We start from the raw sequence: 22,726 nt of genomic DNA on the forward strand, positions 1-22,726 counted from the left end.
GTCCAAGCTTGTTCATCAAAACAAGGCAAAGGGGTTAAGATCTGAGCGTGTAGACTACAGTTTCCTTTTTAGGAAGTGTTACTAAGTTTTTTTTACTGAACAAGTCAAACACTGTTCCTGATTCCTCTCATATAATACGCACAAACCTTTAATCCAGGTTACCTCTAATACTACTACTAAAATTTAGAATTGGCTGGTGTGAAACCTGACAAAGATGGAACTCTGACCTTGTGACGGACCATTTCTGTGTTTTTGTGTCACCAAAACTAAAGAGGGCACTTTAAATGTAACAAGACAACCAGTTAATTCCTATTTTCATTGTTTACCACACATTTAAGATATAACCTTTAGTCTTGTCAGCTGCATATTAAGTTAACAGTGATAACAGCCAATACTATTAAAGCTAAAGCCTAAATGACTTTTGACTGTCTTTGAATATCACACAGACACTACACGACAGCAGTTTTAGGACAGCCCCTTCAGTGGATGCAGTGTCTTTGTCACTTAACTCAGCTCAGTCAGCAGAACTGAACACTCCTGACTCTCTCCTACTTCCACTGCAAACCTGGAATCAGTCACTGGTAAGATGTTTATTTCATTGTATTTTTTTTCCATAGGAATCTCTATTTAACATTCTATGCCTCCCTTTGAAATGTACATATGCGAACTTGAAACCAGTATATGTTTTTTTTTTTTAAATGCACATTGATGATCTAACAAAAATCAAACAGACCCCTGGTAATAAACCTTCACCTTCATACAAAATCCTTTATTCTGTAATGGCACCTATCTCACAATTATCTTTAATTACATGAAAACCTTTCCCTAATACTTTGTCCCAGTGACAAGCAATAACCTTATTTAAACAGTGCTGACTCATTGGCACATATAAAGCTGAAGAATTACAGGTTTATTCTATAAATGGCCTTTATGTAACATGTTACTTGTAATAATCAGTTTTTTATCTGCAATATGTGAGCAGATTGCAGCGTGACGTGAAAAATGAGACCTTCCTGTGTTTCTCGGTTGCCTATACAAGCCTGTTGAGGATTTGTTTAAAAGGGGCACTATGTAGTTTTGGAAAAGATATACTTACAGTATCAATGACTTAAGAACACAAAGTCAGAAATATTCATTTTCTCCTTAAGTGAATAAACCAGCTGTTCTCAGAGGAAAATAAGATCCCAGAACACTGTTCGAAGCTAGAAAGGTGGCAGGGTCCGCCACATATAAACGAAGTAGAACAGTATAAATTGTGTTGTCCTTTAAGGTCAGTTTGTTCATTCATTTTATCCAGTAAGTGAAGACCGTTCTCTTCTGATCAACAAATCCCCCAAAACTACATAGTGCACCTTCAAGTTGTTAAATGCTGCTGGACTATGGATTTCTTAGGGTCAGATTTTATGCAACGTTCTCAAAATATGTGACTAACGTGCACGTTCTCAGGTGCCACACCTCAGCACCATACTCCACTCTGCTAATGGAAAAAAAGTCTAGAAATGGAGTTCTTATAGGCTATACACAAGTAAGGTTGCTTGAGACAGTCCCCAAACATTACCCAAAGCTTTGGCAACCACAGATTTCACTCTAGTCAGCAGAAATTTGGTACGTAACATGGCTATAACACACAAACACACACACACACACACACACACACACACACACACACACACACTTGTTTCAGTTCCTTGGAGTTGAAACGTCTTCAAGAAACTGAAACGTGTCCAGCTGCCTTTGATACAGCACTTAAAACAGCATTAACACCATATTGTAACCCACAGCATCATTTGGTCTAAACAGATGATAAACACTGACAATGTTCCACTGAAAGTCATGATGTCAGGAGTCCTGTAATGAATCACCGTGCTGTCACAGTTGTACACAGGGCAAATGAGTGGGTGAATCTTTCTAAAAATATGTAAAATAACTTAAAATCTTTTTGATTTATAGACTTATGAGGTTTTTTTCTCATCAAATCTACACTTTATAAATAGCTAACACCTGGCTCATTAATTGTTTATTACAAAATACCTGAATAATATATATTAATATACAATTCAAACAAATGCACAGAAAAAAACATCTCTCTGACAGATAAAGCAGAAGTGAAAGCAGATCTGACCAATATGTCAACTGCAGAGAGGAAGATGAGGAACTACTTGTTTCCTGCGAGCGGAGATGTCAAACATCCACTCGTTCCTTAATCAAGTACAGATATTTGTGTAAAAGACTCTGGCAAAAGTATTTATTGATTGCTGTCAGGATTTTCAGGACTTTTTTTTTCTAGAATAACTCATCAACCCTAGCTTCAACTTACATGACATGTTACCAAACAAGCACTTACATCTGCCAACCAAACATGCACTCATTGGACATTTGGCTCATTTGCTGCGTGTGAGGGTTGAGCGGAATTCTGGTTCAGCTGATGTGATTAGAAACAGTTGTATTTCATGAGCAATTGTTTAAACTAAGTGCAAAAGGACTAACACAGATCTTTATCGTCAATGTGCCACAGGAAAACCCCCAGCCATGAGCAATGATGATGACTGGTATCAGCGCTACCTGGACATGAGAGATGAATATGACTATGAAAACGCGACTGACCCGAGTTACGTGCTCAGTCAGCCTGTCAAGCTCTGTTCGAAGGAATCCCTCAACAGCTTCGGTGCGACAATCATCCCAGTTTTCTACTATGTCAACTTCATCCTGAGTTACCTCGGCAATGGGCTCGTCCTCTTCATCATCTACAAGTACGAGAAGCTCAACTCAGTGACAAACATCTTCCTCCTAAATTTGGTCGTCTCCAACATTCTCTTTGCCTCCAGTCTCCCCTTCTGGGCCACATACCATATGTCTGAGTGGATTTTTGGTCCGGCTCTGTGTAAGATAGTAAGCAGCGCCTACTTCATTGGTTTCTACAGCTCCATCCTCTTCCTTACACTCATGACTTTTGACCGATACCTTGCAGTGGTGCACGCGGTGGCAGCTGCCAAGAGCAGGAAAAGGGCATATGCCATCATTGCATCCGTGGTAGTTTGGTGCATCAGTATCATAGCAAGTATCAAAGAGCTCGTTCTCAAAAACGTGTCGGAGAATGCGCTCTCTGGGCTAATGTGTGACGAGTCAGGATACCCCGAGATCACCATGGCACGCTGGCGTCTGGTCACGTATTACCAACAATTCCTGCTCTTCTTCCTTCTCCCTCTGTTCATGGTGATGTACTGCTACATCAGCATCACCATACGCATCCTGTCCACCCGCATGAAGGAGAAGTGCCGTGCCATCAAGCTCATTTTTGTCATCATCTTCACCTTCTTCATCTGCTGGACGCCATACAATATTGTCATCCTCCTTCGAGCTATTCAGATCTCCAGCCCAGGTGAGGAGGGCGACATCTTGTGTTCTGCAGAGGAGAATCTGGACTATGCATTGTATGTGACCCGGAACATAGCCTATTTGTATTGCTGCATTAGTCCTGTGTTCTACACATTCGTTGGAAAGAAGTTCCAGAGTCACTTCAGAAGGCTGATGGCAAAGAACATCCCCTGTCTGAAGAGACGTGTGAGCCTCAACAGCCAGAGCACCAGAACCACATCACAGAAGACACCACATTCAACTTATGAGTACTAGTTCTAGACACACACACACACACACAAAACCACACACACACACACACACACACACACACACACACTGTGACTTTATGCAGCTTAATCTTGTATGCGACCAGACACATTTACTACTCTGTCTGGAGTTACTTTACCTATGTTACTACTGGCCAAAATTAGAAAAGATGTAACTGCAACTGCAAAGCAATTGACAGAATGGTGTTTTGGATTAAATCACTTTTTAACGGGATTCATCTGGAAAAAATGGACACACTCTTGTGTTTTTGTTTTACAAGGATCTGTAAAACAGATCTCTACAATGTGGAGCCCATTCCTTTCTCGTGCTAAACAATTGCATTTCCCTGCAGTTCTACAGTTATATACTGCCTTTGTTGGATGGCGATGAGGAAATTGCATATTTGGTCATATCATATTAATTTTTTCTTTTAGTTTTTGCCTGTTTGTTTCCTTTTCAGATTTGTTTGTTTGTTTTTGGTATCCATGTGGGAATATATGTTTCATATAACATATAAGGCAATCTGCAAGTGCAATTATTCTAAAAAACCAACAAAAAAAGAAGCTACAAAATGTTGAAAGATAATTTCTCTATTACATCCATATACTGAGTATTCTAATCTTGCTGATTTTATGTTGGATGTTGCATTTTGAATGAAATGTGATGCATTTGATACATCCTGTCTTTTGAATAAAATACATTACAATAAAGTGCTTTAAAATGTACTGTATCTTAATCTTCCAATACATGATGCAATCAAACTATTACCCTGCAACAGCTGTCATTTCAAGGATTCATATATAAATCACACGCACACACGCTGGATATAGTTCTCTTTACTCGCGTATTTTGTGGGATGAGACGAATGATCATTTCTCCTTTCTGACAGAACATCTGGAGACATTTCCTGTCAGCTAAGCACATTCCTCTGGTGAATCAGTGCAGTCAAGTCTTGAGAAACAACATGGAATAATGGTATATGGGTGTAGTGATAGTACATTATGTTGAAACAGTTTGATGAAATAGGCTTTGTCATAAATACAGTCTGAGTCAGTGTTATTGCCAAATTTTTGCTGAGAACATAGCAAACAACAACTGCATTAAAAGTACTTCTGACAGAAACTCAGGAAGGCTACATTTCAGAGCCAGACACTGGTCAGGTTTTACAGAGGAGCAGTAGAAAGCATCCTGACTGGACACATGACAAACTGTCAGGTTCATCGGGGCCCAGGACAGGAAGGCTCTACAGCGGGTCATTAAAACCACAAGAACATCCCTGCTACCATCTACAGAGCATCAGGGACATCAGTGAAGTGAGATGTCTGCACAGAGCCCAAAGATACTAAAGACAACAGCCACCCAGCCACAGTCTGTTCATCCTTCATGTCGGGGCTGGTTTAATTAGCTGTAAGACTCAAACGTACAGTGGGACACATGAAAATGGCATTTAAACTTCTCATCGCCAACATCTCAAAAGACATTCCAGAATATTTCCCCACCATTTCTCACGCTTCCATATGGCTCGTTCATGCTGCTGCTGGACACACATCCAAAAAGCTGCAGCTTTCTTTCTACGGTGGGATCTTATTGGCCAAGTGCCAAACTCCAGTTCTGAGAATTGAAGCAAATGTGGAAGAACCAAACACAGCACTTCCTTGACTTGGCAAGCAAGTATGAGCACATCTCACCTATTTTAGCTTCACTCCACTGGCTGCCCGTCCATTTTAGGATTCATTTTAAAATTCTTTTATTTGCTTTTAAAGCCTTGAATGGCCTTGCCCCACCCTTCCTCTCTGAGCTGCTGCACCCCTACACTCCCAGCCGATCTCTCAGGTCAGCTGACCAGCTGCTCCTGACAGTGCCTAAAGCTAGGCTTAAGCTCAGAGGGGACCGAGCGTTTGACATTGCAGCTCTAAAGCTTTGGAATGGTCTGCCGCTGCACATTAGACCGGCCTTCTCTCTGTCTCATTTTAAAACTCTTCTTAAAACCCACATCTTTTCTTTGGCTTTTAATACCACGTAGAGTGTTGATTTTATTTGTTTTTATGTGATTGTATTTGTTTTTTGTGCACACATGCAGTTTTTTTTAAATGTATTTATTTATTTATTTCTATCTCTGTTTTATCCTTTTGTGCAGCACTTTGGAAACCTTGTGTTTGTTTAAACTCGTGCTATATAAATAAAGTGGATTGGATTGGCTTTAAAAGCCAGTCAGTCCCATGTTAAAATGTTAAAATGTCTGTAAACTGTATAGCAGAAATCAACATGTTTACAGCCTGGAACAAAAACTGTTTTGGGCTCTATACCTAATTTATCCCTACAACTGCACAGGGTTGAATTTTTAAATACTTTACATATTTACATAATACTTTTAAATTCACCGGTTTAAATTACACTAAGGCTTACAGTTACAAATAATTATGGGCATGGCCGCTTTGAGTGACAGGTACCGACAAGCTGTCTGCTTGGCTTCACCTCAGCTAATTCAGCCACTGACCTGGATCTCTCTGGCAGTATTTGTGGTGTTGGTACCTTCTGGAGAATTTCTTATGTAGATATCGGACAAATACTATATCTTTCTGTGCTGTAAATTGGAATGAAAGACACCACTGAGGGACAGACACCTGTGTTTTGGATTAATGTGCAGCTCTGTTGGCATGAACTGTCGGACCTGCAGGAGCAAGTGACCTCTGCTGGCAGAGCCTGGAGCTTCAGGGCTTCAGAGGTTCCTCCAGAATCTAGAAAAATTCACTGGGTGCCAAATGTTTAAACAATGAGTACACATGGTGTACGAACGGCCACTGTCAGTATGCATGATGTCCTGACATATAACATGAACAACAATGGTTGAGAGGATACTAATCGTGGCCATTATGGACACCCAGAGCTGAACAATAACACATCTACTCTTACGGAGACAGGACAAACAGTGAGCGAGAAAGTCTACCTGGTAAGTTTTGGAATTATTCCTCAGCACAGCAAAGCTCTGATCGATCTGAACTCCATTCAGCATTTTACAAGTTGTTTGCTTGTCGTCTGGCTGACAGACCTGAAGAAGCATGTATTCAGGCTTTTTACAAGGCATAATGATGCAGTTATTTGGGTGTCCATCTGATCGACTGATTGCAGTCAGATCACATGCTGGGTGCTGCATGGTTGTGGTTATTTACAGGGCCATGCCCTTTAATAACATTTAAAAATTCAAATTTGTTCAGTGAGGTTTTATTTCAGTAGGAACTCAATGACCGCCAAAGACTTTCTCATTCACTTTTGCACACATGGCATTAAATCTTCATGATCACTCAAAAATATGAGTTTCTCCTAATTGGAATGAGGCTCAGTGTAAGTTCAGTCATGAGACTGTATTTTCACTCACCTCTCTCCCTACTACCTGACCATGGGAGTTTAATTTTCTCCCTTTCATTTTATCTCAAAACATCCTGCCATGAACATTATCAGCCAATTATGTCTCTGCTGTTAAACTTAAAACCGCTCTCCTCCCTGCTGCCAGCTGTCCTTTCATGTGACCTCTTTTCACCCAATCCTCCTCCAGCTCTTCATCCAGTGGCTCAGTGCTACTCACCAGAATCTACCTACTTTTTCTGTTTAGCTCCCCTACTTCTTTACATACCTACTCTGTTTTGGATTGAATGTTAATGTCCATTACCCCCTGTCTGTATACTGAACTCAACAATTCCTTTTTTGACTGCTTCTTCAGAGTGTGCTTTGGTTCTTGGGCGAATGTATCCTTTAAATCCCACATGGTAACAGGCACAAAGTAAGGAATCATGTATGTGTGCACATTAGGGTTGGGCATCTTTGGTGTGAGGCCAATACGATACGTATCTCAGTACACTGTCAACGATCCGATGCATTTAAAAAACACATGTACAGTGCACTTTTTATATACCTGGCTAACAGAGTAAAGGATTAACTAAAGAATGTCAAGATTATCGAGACCAATCCAGTGCAATATGAAAAATTATGCTTGACGCTGTTAAAGCAACTGGAAGGCTAACTCACCTGTGAGTAGCACAAACCAATACTAATTTATATTCTGAACAATACAAATGAATTAACCTTTCCATAACTGCTTACAAATAAAAAAAATAAACTATTAGCAGTCACACGCTGCTGTAAACAAACATCAGTCTCGCTGTCATAATAGAAGCCATGACAGTAACATAACTAAACTGAGTGGAGCTGTTAGCTAGCAGGGCATGGAATAATCTTCACCACTCTTGAGGGCAGTAACGCTGGTTGTTTTATGGATCCGAACCCGAGGCAGGGGACACTAGTTTTCTGACAGACTCCTCCTTGGTCAGACCCTGTCATCGCTTCAGGTGTGTAATAAGGTTAGTTGTAACTTAAACATCCGCGACACACGTAGCACTATACATCCTGGTGCACATTAACGTATATTAGGTCCAATTTAGGACCTTAAAGGAATTAAATAAAATATCTTTTATTTGGGGTTGGTCCCATTTCTAAACAAATGAATAAAGGATCTAATAATAGATGAGATTTTACAGATGCAAACATTTAATAACCAATGTATCTTGATTCAATTTTAAAATTGAATCAATTTACAGCCGCTTTACCGATGCACTCCCACCTAACCGCCCATTTCCCTGTACCAATACGTATTGGTTAATCTTACCTTCTCTAGTGCACATAAGCCTCGAATAGGGAGGCAGGAGGGGTGTTGCCCCCCCGAGTGGCTGAAAATTGTCCCTACATTGAGTCCTAAATGGGTTCAACAAAATTGTTGCTTATATGAAAAAATATTTTTAAAGTGATCTTATAAAAGTCACGTTGGTTATAAAATGTTTGGCCAACCCAGACCAAATGTCAACTCTGCCTATGTGAAAGATGCAGGGCCCAATGGTAGTTATGGCCCTGAGATTAGGCCCACCTGAAGTCACATTAACATTTTTGTTGAAAGTGATTTGCTCCCTTGAGGTGGGGCTGTAGAGACCTCGAAACCACCAAACCTGGACAAAAGTTCAGTTAAAGACAATATTCACATGCCAGCCATGTTTCTATTCATCATGCTCAGTGTGAGGAGCTTGAATGCTGAGATAATATTAATGTTTAATGTTAGATAATGTTTTCCATTTTGAAAGCTGTATAAATGTAGGAAATCTGACGAATTGTTAAAATTTCACCAATTGTTCGGCAACTGAGAAGATGATGGGTGGTCATATTCAAGGTCAAACAACATTCATAACCCATTACTGTAGCTAACGTTAGCATTAAACCGCCTCCTTGCTAACATTACTGTTCAATAATGTCAAGCACATATCACTTCTAGGTTTAAAAATATGTATCCAAGATCTACTCTGAAATTCTAGAACTAACCTTTCCAATGTTATGGTCTAACACCATCAAACAGTAATGTTGGTTTGAAAGTGGTTGAATGCTAACGTTAGCTGTCAACAAAAGTTAACTGGATTTATCAATTATGTTGTTTTAAAATGAAATGTCTTTTCAGTTGCTGTTCAATCAGGAAGAGGTGAAATAGCAATCATCTGTCAGATCCCTATATTTACGGAACTTTCCTTTCAACCCAGAACACAGCAGAACAACATCTGAGCTTCCCACCCTGAGACAGAGGAAACTGGCTGCTGTGTCAGTCCGGACTATCAGTGTATCTATATTGATCTTGAATTCATGCCATATGTAGCTGCTGGTAGTTCTTGTTGTATTATTATTATATATATTATTTTACTTTACTCTTGAGGTTTGATATCAAGCTTTTGTGGGCCATAATTTCTCTTCTATTGTATTTCTACCCTTCTATATTTTAAAAGCATCTAGGTCTACCAAACATGTTATTTTCCCCCAATTTTTCATACCTCACTTGTGAAAACACTGAGCTTTGTGTGCCTTTTTTGTTACCTCTTTCCTGTGTTCCCTTCGGGGGGGCTGTGTGGACCCTCCCGCTCCCCTCTCTCCCCTCCTTATTTCAGGGAGCCCTGTATTGTTGTGCGGACCATACCAAGTGAGACAGAGAGCGGGGGTGTATTGATTAGCCAGGCAGTTAAAACGGTTTCATTGCTCTTGCCTGTCTGTCTGACCATGCACCTGGAGCTAGAGGCCCGGCCTGCAGCTCAAACGTCTTCTTTTCACAGGCTCGATCCGGAGGTTGTCGGTCAAACCCCGCTGGAGTGCCGCTGGGCAAGCTGATAAGCGAGGAGAGGAGTAAGAAGACATTACGTACAGGACGCAGCGGACGGGCAGCCACTGTTTTCAATACCGCGGCCGATAAAGAAAGAGGCATCTTGGCTGTGTATCACCGCAACAACAGACAGCCCGGCGGAGGGAAGCCCGCACCGCACCGCACCGCACCGCTTCATTGTCTCTGTCTGTCTCTTTGACTGAGGATTTTCTGTGAAGATGTCTCATCTGACCGTGCTGCTGTTGCTGCCAGTCCTGTGTGGCATCATCAGCACCTCCACCGCTGCATCCTCAGCATCCCGTAAGTAACACACACACACACACACACACACACACACACACACACACACACTAGCAGCCGTGGCTAATCTGGTGGCTTGCTTGTCTCCGGCTGTGGACTATAGCATAAGGCCAAACCAGCATACTCGTAAGTAATGCTAATAATTGCATCGACACACACGTATTTCATAATGTCATCATTACGAATTTTATATCACTATAGAGGAACACGTATAGATTAATGTGCAGAATGCTTTAACAGTAAGAATGGGGTCAGTCATATATTCACTCAGTCATGTATTTATCAAGTCTCCTGTGTAAGAGCATTGCGGGACGAGTCTAGCTAATGCTGAACTAGAAAGCTCAACTGCACCCAATCTGTGCAGCCAAGACTGATATGTTCTGGATACTCTGGCTGCACAGAGTGAATAGATAGAAAACACATCCCACCCAGCCATACACACCATTCCACTGTGCTCCACATGTACCCACCAATAGAAGCCCACCATTGACATTTTTACCCCTTTTTTAATCAGTTTTAATGATGTAATATGCATGACTCCTGCATCACAATGTCTAAAAACACTTAGACGCTTGTTATATATTTTGTTGAGTTGTGTACTTGCATCATCCCAAATCTTTCCAACAATTTTCAAACCCAGAGAAATCCACTAGTTTACTTAAGATAACTGTGTTCAATATGGTCAGCTTTGGCTACTTCTGGGATAGAGAAGTTGGCGAACAAAACTTTTGATGCATATTAAACTTGTCCATGAATGTTTGTGCCTGAGTCAAGTCAGATTCTCATCAGCAGTGATGCTTGTTTAACTGTGTGTTCACCACCAGTGAAGCAAGTTTGACTGCAGGATCATTTGTGTTTATTGGCGTTACTTAAGTGTTCATTCGCCCCAAACTGCAAGATTACTGTGCATCAGCTGTAAAATAGCATACAACGGTGAAAGACTCTGGTTCTTTCTCTTCTTTCCCCCCTCTCGTCTCTGTAACATGTTACACTCGTAAAGTGTATTTCCCCTCCAGCTCCAGTCAGCAGTCAACATTACAGAGCATAAACAACCGACAATGGAGGTCCCCTTTGCGGATCACTGCTGCAGTCACATTGATAAACAGGAATGAATATGAATCCATTTTCACATTCAGTAAATCTCTTGGCTCTCCTCCTGGGGACCAAATCTCAGTGACTCTGGGTGTTTATTCACCCAGAAGGTCCAGCTCTGCTTCTGATCGTCTCCTCCAGAGATAGCCGGCAATGGTTCTGCCCGCACACTCAGAAAACTTCTTTTGTTTCTTGTTTTGATTAAGAGATCCATAATAGCAAAAATACATATTGTGCATTTGATTTGTGTATATACACTTTATATGGGGGTTTCTAACAAACTGCAGTCCAGCTTTTAATAAATTAGGAGACCATGTATTAAGTGTGTATTGTTATGTAAACATTTGATGATACAATATACCTAATATCATGCATGTCTATGCATGCATTTTTAAGCACCTCAAAATGTGTATATATATAGAAATCAACCCTATAATGCCTTTTGATGTTTAAGAGTGAGCGTTCTTATGTCTGAAAAGGCTTGAGACCATGAACTTTTACTAGAAAACTACAAATTGTAGGTATGAGTTTGAAAGAGGATGAATGCCTTGGCCTTCAAGATAAACTAAGACAAGATAAATATTAATACAACATCAGGAAACACAATTTGTTTAGCACGCCAGGAATGTCTAATGAAAGATGCTCTTGAGTTGCTGTCACAACTGTCCTGTGTCTCTGACACATTACAATATGAGTCCATATATTTATATAATATTTGGATCTCGAAAATGCCAAATTGTGTACAACAAATGTGTAATGAAATTATTAATTTTAAAAGAAATCTTGATTCTGTATTCTCTTGTGACGGTGATGCTTTGCCGTTCAGGAGATGCACTGTGTTGAAACTATGGAAGGAAACCACTATTTAGTTTATTTGTAATTAGCCTATGATTTTTTTGACAGGATGGTGTGATAGGGCTGTACCCAATTAAGAATTCAGTTGAATTGGATTTTGCTGTCCAATAAAAAGATTCAATGATTCAGCTTTTTTTCAGTTCAGCGCCACGTTAAACTTCTGTACTAGCCTACAATAGTATGTTTTACGTGCAGCCTCAGACTTGTGTTTTCACACTTTTCATTGTCACCTGTGATGTGAAAACATTGTAACAGTGAAACTGTGTGCGTCCTGCTCATAGTTCAGTTATAGTGCACCACACAGCGTTTCTCCTGTCGCTCCTGACAGCGCTGTTAGAGCAGGGCCGGTGCTACACATTTTGGTGCCCTGAGCCAGATTAGGATTTGGTGCCCCTGAATTGCATCTCTCATCAGGTAACCACTATCACATGTTGTCAGTTGAATGTTTTTTAACTCGTGCTGCAGTAAATATAAAGTTATATTTCTGGTTCCCTTTATATGTAATTGCTCGCTGAGATTTTATGCCAGTTCATTTTTGTCAGCCCCTTTTGTTTTTATCATATTTTTCTAATGTATTCTGATGGACAAATTCAGTCTTCGACTGACTGGCTCAAAAACCTTTTGACACACCGAAAAGATTTGTTCCCGAACTCGTCCGAGTCTCCCCAAACGCTTCAGACAGCCAATGGTTGGCCCGGTGTGTTTCAGTCTTAACGTGGAGTGTAAGAAGAAGATGTTGATTAGCTAGAAATCAAAATGACAGTGCTTGGGTATGAAGAGAGACTCGTGGTAGGACTGCACAAATTCGGAAACCACTGGCATTGCAGTATATTGGTTCTCTGCAATATATATCGAGATATGATAAAATTAGTTAACTTGAATAACTTGAATAGATGTGTTTGGAAATGCTGATTTTGAAAAGCTGATGCAAAAAAAACATAGCTGGGAAGATGAATGATACCAGTGTGGAAAATGGGGAATATGTCAAGGTTTGTTGAAATGATGATGAAATGAGGATTAGGGATTTATAATCAAATTTAAGATGGGAGCTAAATTGTATTGTTAGCTTAAAGGAGATGGAGAAGTAGCTGAAGGACTATTAAGAACTGTTAAAGTTGGAAAGAGTAATTTGAACACAAGTAGAAATGGAAAGCGTGACAGTATGGTTTTAGGTGCAGATAGTGTTGAAGTCACAGGGCAAAGTGGCAACATGCAGTATCTGCAAAGTCCTGTGTCACTGAGGGGTTTTAAGGTCTTACCCCTGTCCTAAGCCTGGGAAAAACCCAGTGCACTCATGACGTACTGGTCCCTCTATTAAAAAAGAAATAATAACAAATAATCCTCTAACGTGTATCTCAGGAACGCCTTGAGCGAATTTAATCAAATTTGCCATAAATTCCACTTGTGGTGGTCTAAGGTCAAGGTCACAGTGACCTCTTGTCTGTCCCATTCTAGTGACTGTGATATCTCAGGGTTGTGCGTCTCTCCCCTCTAAGACGATCCAATATGCATCCAGATACAGGGGCTCCAGCACAATTCAGGGACAATAGATTTTTAATATAGGACAATTTGGTATGCTTTAATGTGATTCAGTGGGATTTGATGTGATACAGTGCAATCTAATACAGTTCATTTGTTTCATGTAGACATTCATTTCCCTTTATACCTTTTATAAAGTTAACTTGGGGATTCCCAAGTACTTTTTTATAAGTAGCCTATATAAGAGAATAATAACTGGTTGAGCTTTCACCAATGTCCAGTAGATTCTTCTAGTCTTATACTCAATTACTCTTGGCAGTCATGATTGTGATTATGACTTCTGCAGTAGACACAGACAAAAATGTCTGGCTGCATGAACAAACAACAACAACAAAGCCATGCCCAGGTGCCTCACATTGGCAGAAAGAGGAAGAAATATTTGAAATGATTACCTTATAATTAATTAAGACCTCCCTGATTTGAAGCAGGACAAACCGTCTGATATCCTTGCCTTTGTCTTGCTCGTTCGTGCCTGTGCAAGCTGTGTTAGCATCCACATAATTACTCCTCATTGCCTGCATATGTTTTATCATACCGTCTGTCTAGGTGAGTTTTCATTCTGTCTTTTAAAATTCAAATGTTCCCAAACTTTAGACCTAATGGTATGAACCAGAGACACAGTCACATTTTCTGCTTCAGAAACAAGACAAAACAAAAGAAAACAAAAGTTTGCATCTATACTGGGAGTCGGCAGCTAAAAAAGCGGGAAAACAACCTACCTCTCTGCCAAAGTCTTGCAGCTTATGCTTTGCAGGAGCCAGGATCTTTCTCCTTCCTGGGTGACTGTCGTTAAAGGGGGGAAAAGACTCTCCCTCCCCCTTCTATGACCCCGCTGTGAGGTGGGTACTGAAATCACCATCCCTCTGTCTGACGGGGAAGTGTCGATCTGATGGTGTTCACAGTGCGATAACTAAACAGCTCCTTTACTCAACAAAATAAAGAGAAATGTCCCACACAGCAACGTTATAGGACCAAACAACAGCAACGTACTAACTGGTAGTATTTTTGGCAACTTATATGAGAGGAAAAATACTGCAGTTATAGGTGGAAAAGTGTCTGTACCCCTGTCTGTCCTCCTGTCTGTCATCCTGTCTGTCCTACCAACTCTTCATCACAGTTCTGCCTTAAAAAAAGTCTGTCCCCAGTAAAAAAACTCCTTCCACTATAGTGTTGTTGTAGTTACTGTCAATCACCCCGACGGTCAGCCCTCCTGACCTCCTTTCCCTTAAAAAAACACATCATCATCATCATGATGTGTACCGCCACGCCACTTTTGGATCCACAGTGGTGGCTTGCTATGTAAATTAAATCTTGAATCTTGAATTACAGACGGGTGCGTCCTTTTTTTTTACGCCAGAGCTGCTTGGTTGTGTATGAACAAACAATGGCAGAGAATTCCTGCTGCTTCATCTAATTTATATCATCATGAAACATCCCCACTTTATTTCTTACATTCAAACAATAATTTTTTGAGTTAGTTTCATGAAATTGTATATTTAAACATGAACTAATTCATTCTCTTCATTGATCAAATAACTCATAAATGTTCCTCAGAAAGTGTCAGTACAGTGGTGCGGTTATTTCCAGGTTCTCCATCGAGCACGTAATCTCTTTCTTGTTCCTTTAAACTGATTAATACATGCTTGGCTTGTTGTTTTGTAATGCATATGAGGAAGCTCATTACCATTCTCTGCACCTGTCACACACGCACACACACACACACACACACAGAGCTGTGACCCTTCCCCCTGCCCAAAACCCCATCTGATATCAGTTCTGATAAACGTGTGGAGAACAAAGACCAACCAAAACAATCAGACACATAAACACAAATATGTCCAGTTACAAAGGAAACAATGGTGTGGGGAAAAAAAATGAAGTAATTTTCTGTTCTTATGCTGATCATTGTTGATCAAGACCAAATCAAAGTGTAACCACTTTAACAGCTTACCAACTTAACAGGCTTTTAGAGTGATTTGAAAGCCTAAATAAAAGACTAAATAAGACTAATAAAATGTAAAGCATTGCAGAATCTAAAGTTATGACAAAGTTAACCCTGTCCAGTAATTGATGATGAAATCCTATTGCATTTCATTGGCATTTAGTTAAGACATTCGTCTTAATAATTCGTCCTTATACAACACATGATTACATAACGAAATGAAACTGAAATGTGAACTCCTTCATGCTACACAAATGGAACACATACAGTGGCTTGCAAAAGTATTCATAGCCCTTTTCCACATTTTGTCACGTGCAACCATAAATGTATTTGTAAATGTATTTTATTGGGATTGTATGTGATAGACCAACACAAAGTAGCTTATAATTGTGAAGTGGAGGGAAAATGATACATGGTTTTAATTTTGTTTTACAAATAAAAAACAGAAAAGTGTGGTGTGAAAAAGTATTCACCCCCCCTTACTCTGATACCCTTAAATAAAATCCAGCACAACCAGTTGCCTTCAGAAGTCACCTAATTAGTAAATGGAGTCCACCTGTGTGTAATCTAATCTTAGTGTAAATACAGCTGTTCTGCTCAGGTGGGAGAATCTGTCCACAGGACAACCATTAGTTGTGCACTCCACAAATCGGGCCTTTTATGGAAGAGTGGCAAGAAGAGCGACATTTTTATAACTTTACTACGGAAGCCCTAAACCGCCATGCATTCATATATTTTATTTCCTCCTTTTTCCCGAGATAACGGGATAATTTTCTCGAGATCTCGTGATAACGAAACTTTGTTTTCCCGAGATAACGATCTAATCAATTCGAGATCTCCAGAAAACAAAACGATAGTGTAGTATATTAAATCATTGCAGGAAACATCATTCAGTGTAGCAATGTCAGAGGAGCAAGAGCATATCGATCACTGCGTCACATATATTTTCAATCAAGGCCTGACACAGGCTGACATAGCATTATGCCTTGCTATTATAGATAATATTTACATTAATGTGCGTAATCTAAGAAGACGGTTAGCAAGGCTTCAGCTATATTGGTGGCGCAATCTAAGTGGGCCTGATGTCGTTGTAGCATCCCCGCTGAATGATGGTCAGACTCTCTAACTGATGGTCCAAAGTGTTTATTACAGGAACCTTGTACACTCAAACACACCTTCGGACACACCGTAAGAGCTTGTACTCTCTATCAGCCAGGTGCACAGTAAATCATTTCATCACGTTCAGCAAAAATCATGCAGGCACACTTTAAACACGCACACACACGATTCACAGGAACACAGATGTTCTCGGTTCACAGCGAGACGCTTTCAAAATAAAAGTCCCGCATTTAGTGTCTAATATAATTAATGAAATAATAACCTGGCTTCAAAGAATATCAGTTAACTAAATGAAAACAAGATGTTCCTATTAACAATTATCACATTAAAGGTCATTTACAGTCGTTACACTAACTGACTGACTCATTCACACACACACACACCTTATTATATCGTTATCACGAGAAAACAAAGTTCCGTTATCTCTAGATCTCGAGAATATTACCTCGTTATCTCGGGAAAACGGAGGAAATTAACTCATTATCACAGGAAAACAGAGGAAATAAAATGTATGAATGCATGGCCGTTTAGGGCTTCTGTACTTTATAACTTTTAACAATCTTTTATTTTTAATCTTTTTTGCACATTCCTGTACAGCTCCTCCTTCTTTATTTATCAATCACCCCGCACTCTATGTCTCTGTCTGTTTATATTGTATATATTATAGTCACTGTTTGTATATTGTCTTCAATGTATGCAACTTCTTCATCAAGACAAAGTCCTTGTTGGTGTAAAAGCCTTCTTGGTATAAATCTGTTTCTGATTCTGATTCTGATTGATGAAACAAAGCCACAAGAAGCCATAAGAAGTCTTGTTTGCAGTTTGCCACTAGCGATGTAGGCGACACAGCAAACATGTGGAGGAAGGTGCTCTGGTCAGATAAGACCAAAACTCAAGTTTTTGGCCGAAATGCAAACTGCTATGTGTGGTAGTACATCACTCTGAACACACCATCCCCACCCTGAAACATGGTGGTGGCAGCATCATGCTGTGGGGATGCTTTTCTTCAGGAGGGACAGGGAAGCTGGTCTGAGTTGATGGAAAGATGGATGGAGCCAAATACAGGACAATCTTGGAAGAAAACCAGACTTGAGACTGGGGCGGAGGTTCACCTTCCAGCAGGACAACGAGCCTAAACATACAGCCAGAGCTACAATGGAATGGTTTAGATCAAAGCATATTCATGTGTTAGAATGGCCTAGACAGAGTCCAGACATAAATACAATTGAGAATCTCTGGCAAGACTTGAAAATTGCTGTTCACAGACACTCTCCATTCAACCTGACTGAGCTTGAGCTATTTTGCAAGGAAGAATGGGCAAATATTTCAATCTCTAGATGTGCATGGCTGGTAGAGATGTTTTTTATTTTTAAAACATTTTCCTTCCACTTTACAATCATGCGCCACATTGTGTTGGTCTATCACTTAAAATCCCAATGAAATACATTCATGTTTGTGGTTATAACATGAAAAAATGTAGAAAAGTTCAAGGGGTATGAATACTTCCTCAAGCCACTGTACACAGTTATTTATGTACAAATATGCATAAAAATGTCTACATCTTTTGAATCTGTGTAAGGGTGTAGGCAGCAGCAACAAGATCATGATGAAAATGTGGTCGGTATCTTCATATCGAAACACTGTTTTGACTGTGTGTGAGCACCAAGCAGCGATGATATAAACACACATGTTGTGGTGGCTCCCCTTGAGCCAGGGATTCGAATCAGCTTCTTCTGCATACTTGATCACTGAGCTGTGTGTCTGTTTTTTGTCTCACCTGATCAGGAAAGTGTGAAGACAGCTTGGCCACTCCTCTCCCTTACAGCTCCTTCACCAGTTCATCAGTGTTTGCCCGAGCATACGGAGCAGGTTACGCTAAACTCAATCGGAAACAAGGTGAGGCTTCTTTATGACTTGTACTGTATAATTCCTGCTATGCACATTGAATCATATTGTGTTCTTTTTTGGGTTGGTATTTTGAAATGTGTCCCTGCATATTGGTAGCTGCTGCATAGAAGGATGATTCTGGTTCGGTATGTAATTCTTTAATTATGCAAGTGCCAAAAATGCGGCTCTTCGTTCTGACCTCAGCGGGCCTCTTTGCTATATGATTATCTTGGTACCAAATGAATTGCTGTTAACTTCTGTCTTCTGGCCTGACAAGCTAGCAGTAAACATGTCTTTTGTAATGACAACTGCTTCTTTCCTGAAGGTGAAGGAGCCATCTAAGAAGGCTGTTGCCAAGGTCAGGGCTCATAAAGAGAATGCCATTCAGTGAAACACCATTGACTGAGCTGAATAAAAGACCATGGATGTAGAAAAATCAGTTTGCAGGTTGATTTTTGTGCCAGCTGCATTACTTATGACAGCGTTGATTGGCCCAACCCTACACCTGCAAATGAACAACACATACATACATACATACATACATACATACATACATACATACATACATACATACATCTGCCTAAACTTAGAGTAACCTACCAGCAATGCTCTCAAAGTCATGAAATGTAATGGATGTCTTCAGATACTGATAAGAAGAACAAAGCTCGCCAACCATGTGTTTACACTGCATAGACTGTTGCCACTGGATCGAAAGAAGGGTGTCTTGAATAAGAAGATACTTATAAATATTTTTTTCAAAATGTTTCACATGCATTTTTCTGCTCTTCTTCTTCCCCTTTTTCCTGCCATCTGTCACCCTGTTCACCTTTATAACACCTGCAAAACTAGGTGCTGGAGGTTGGTCACCCTTGGATACAAACCGCAATCAGTGGTTACAGGTTGACCTGGGTTCAAGAAAGCAGGTGGTTGCCATAGTGACTCAGGGTCGCTACAGTAGCTCTGATTGGACCAGCAAGTATCGGCTGCTTTACAGTGACACACAAAAAAACTGGAGGCCTTATCTACAGGATGGAAACATCTGGGTAAGTAAAACTCTAATGACAGGTATTATAATGACATCTCATCCAAGCTTTAACCATTTAATGCAGTTTGTGTGAAAAATTGCACAAAGTTGTATTGACTTGCTGCTGGAAGTGCAGTTGTCCAGTGACAGTAATGCCTTCTCAAATGTCCATTGGGAATAAAAAATATAGTTAATCATTTTGAAATCTTAAGATAACAGATAACTCACCACCTACTCTGTGATCAGGTGACAACCCACTCTACTTCCTGAACCACAGTTTTTCATCACATGAAAAAAAAAAAATTATTTCAGAAATTATGAAAATGTGTGTGTCTGCTGTGTATTTCAGACATTTGAGGGGAACGTCAACAGTGAGGGTGTTGTTCGTCATGAGCTGCAGCATACTATCCTGGCTCGATACATCCGCTTCATCCCAGTGGAGTGGAGCAGGGAGGGACGCATCGGAGTACGCCTGGATCTCTACGGCTGCTCATATTGTGAGTACAAGTGTACAAGAGGGGGAAACCTGATTCAGCCACTCTGTTCAGCACTGGGCACCTGTCCAAGGTCCACCCAGCTCCCCACCCACTGTGAGCTGGGATACACTCCAACCCATGTGACTCAGTAGAGGATGAGTATGTGTAGATAATAAATAAATGGATGGATATTTAAGATTGGGATGTTTTTTTACATCATGACGATGAACAGTACAGGGAAGCAGGGCTGCCTCACCACACAGGCGGACAGCTGATGGTCATCTACTGCCAGTAACGCACTGACTAGGGATAAGTACCTCATACAACCACGCATCAAAAGACCCCAACTGTTACTTTAAGTGTTTTGTCTTGTATTACTCTTAATTATAGACCACCCATAACTGCCCATCTACCCACGATTTAAGCGCACTCATAAATTCCAGCCTCCTAAATACACTTTTTTTTTTTTTTTTATTACAATCCATGAAATAAAAGAAAAAGCCCTTTCTTGTAATGTTAAAGAAAAGTGAATGTGGTCTATTCTGGGCTGAGACCAATCCTCCATCCAAGTTTAATGGAAAGCTGTTGAGTAGTTTTTCAATAATCCTGCTGACAAACCAACCACCTAACAACCAACCTGACACAGGAAAAGCATCATTTCCCAGGCAGAGGTCAGGAAAATCTGTCAAAATTAGATAATGACCAGTGATGGTTATGTTTTACATTAAGTACTGCACTTAAGTACAGTTTTAATGTTGTTTAGTTGGGTATTTCAACATTTTTGCTACGTTATACTTCCACCTCACTTCATTTATTTGATAAATGTAGTTACTAGTTATTTTGCAGATTCAGATAATTCATTGTCATGATATAATATTAGTTATGTTTAAAATACAGAAAGTGTTGTGTGTGAGACATTGAGTGAGACCACAGAGTGGTGACCACAGACAGAGAGAGGATGCTTCAGCAGAGCCAAAGTAGTGCATCTTTAAATGAATGTATTTTATCACCCAAAAAAACCCTGATACTGATAATCGGAAAAATGCTAAATGTCCGCCCCAATAATCAGACTTTTCCTCGTCAAAGTGAGACGTTGTTTTGATTAATTATTTATAGAAAATTAACAAAAATCAGTGCAGGTTTATGGCACTAAATGATGGGCCTTGACACCATAGATCAGTGAACATACAGTAGTGACAGTAGCTTTGTAATTATATAGAAGCAGTTGACATGATAGCCGGATGGAACTGTTGATAGCACAGCACCCAGTTTCTGCTGTAAGGAATTTCACACCATCTTGAGTCCCGAGAATGCATGTTAAGTGTCTTTGCATCTGGGACATGAGATGAGACATCTTAAGGGGTTTAGTCCCCAACCCCCACTGTCAAAGTGAATGTAATAGCCTGCTTACAACATTGATGATTAAAATAATACAAAGACACAAAGAAATTCATTACAAGCACAGCTACCTGATTTGGCGGTTCTAAATCCAAGACCTTCTCAGCTGACAGGACAATGAATTTTGTTCCTTTTTTGTCTTTCAGGGGCAGATGTGATCAGTTTTGACGGCCATGGCGTCATTTCCTACCGCTTCAGGAGTAAGAAGGTGAAGATTATGAAGGATGTCATATCTCTTAAGTTTAGAACCACGGCTCGAGACGGGGTCCTACTCCATGGAGAGGGACAGCAGGGAGACTACATATCACTGGAGCTCCGCAGGGCAAGGCTACAGCTCAGCATCAACTTAGGTAGCCTTCCATAACATTTGTGTGGTTTCAAGGACAGCAAATGCACTGTAAAGGTCTCCTGAGGCAGGATATTCTATTCTATTAGAAATCTGATGACTCTATTATCTACTGTTGTCAGAAGCAATACGATCAATTTACAGTTGTTGGTGTGATTTGCTTGCTTCTCTACAGGCAGTAACCAGTATGGTTCAATTCAGGGTCACACCTCTGTGACCAGTGGAAGCTTACTGGATGATGACCACTGGCACTCAGTTGTTATAATGCGTTACCGTAGGAATGTCAACTTTACTTTGGACCACCACACTCAGCAGTTCAGGACCAACGGAGAGTTTGACCACCTTGACCTGGACTATGAGGTAAAGACTCCCCATGGGTCGTGCTGTCAGTCACTTTCATCATCTCCCACTAATGTCACAATCCTGAGACCTTTGTTCACATCATCAGTGTGTGCTGAAAGACCTCTGAACAATCAACACACACTAATGGTATTAACCTGCTGAAGTTTGTTGGGCAAGCAGACAAACAAACCATCATAAAGCATTATTCCATTCAGTGTTGTTACCCAAGATATCATCCATTTATCAGGCTTTAGAAATTCTGATGGTGGGTCTCACAGTAGTACAATAAAAAAGATTAATGTTATTAAGTCCATGTTGTCCACTGTGCTGTGTCCTCAGATCAGTTTTGGAGGGCTGCCTGTATCAGTGAAGCCGAGCTCAGGAGGCAGAGAGAACTTTGTGGGCTGCATGGAGGGAATCACCTACAATGGAGACAACATCACTAACCTGGTCCGCAGGAAGAAAGTGGACACCTCCAGCTTTGTAAGCCAACTCTCTCTGGCTCTTTGTGTGTATATGTTGTGTAAGACCAGGCTTACGTTGTTTTTATCTGTCTACCTAGTTTTTAAATTTGAATAATACTTTATATATCGAGGTATCA

General features: G+C 40.3%; 2 protein-coding genes across 2 annotated transcripts in view; both read left to right on the forward strand.

Annotated features, from left to right (window-relative positions):
* Positions 1-427: 427 nt before the first annotated feature.
* Positions 428-4,349, forward strand: ccr12a (chemokine (C-C motif) receptor 12a). The gene is made up of 2 exons (XM_030401704.1): positions 428-581; positions 2,516-4,349. Exon 2 carries the CDS (start codon positions 2,530-2,532, stop codon positions 3,628-3,630), a length of 1,101 nt encoding a protein of 366 aa, XP_030257564.1. The 5' UTR covers positions 428-581; positions 2,516-2,529; the 3' UTR covers positions 3,631-4,349.
* Positions 4,350-9,638: 5,289 nt separating this feature from the next.
* The window catches only part of cntnap2b (contactin associated protein 2b), a 28,598-nt gene continuing 15,510 nt past the window's right edge, over positions 9,639-22,726 (forward strand). The window contains exons 1-7 of the mRNA XM_030402498.1: positions 9,639-10,105; positions 18,438-18,548; positions 19,389-19,582; positions 19,913-20,060; positions 21,584-21,787; positions 21,959-22,143; positions 22,465-22,608. Of these exons, the coding sequence (XP_030258358.1) occupies positions 10,024-10,105; positions 18,438-18,548; positions 19,389-19,582; positions 19,913-20,060; positions 21,584-21,787; positions 21,959-22,143; positions 22,465-22,608 (1,068 nt within the window). The 5' untranslated portion in view covers positions 9,639-10,023. The remainder of the gene's footprint in view (positions 10,106-18,437; positions 18,549-19,388; positions 19,583-19,912; positions 20,061-21,583; positions 21,788-21,958; positions 22,144-22,464; positions 22,609-22,726) is intronic.

The sequence above is a fragment of the Sparus aurata genome, chromosome 21 (genome assembly GCF_900880675.1).
Source record: "Sparus aurata chromosome 21, fSpaAur1.1, whole genome shotgun sequence".
Classification (NCBI taxonomy): Eukaryota; Metazoa; Chordata; class Actinopteri; order Spariformes; family Sparidae; genus Sparus; species Sparus aurata.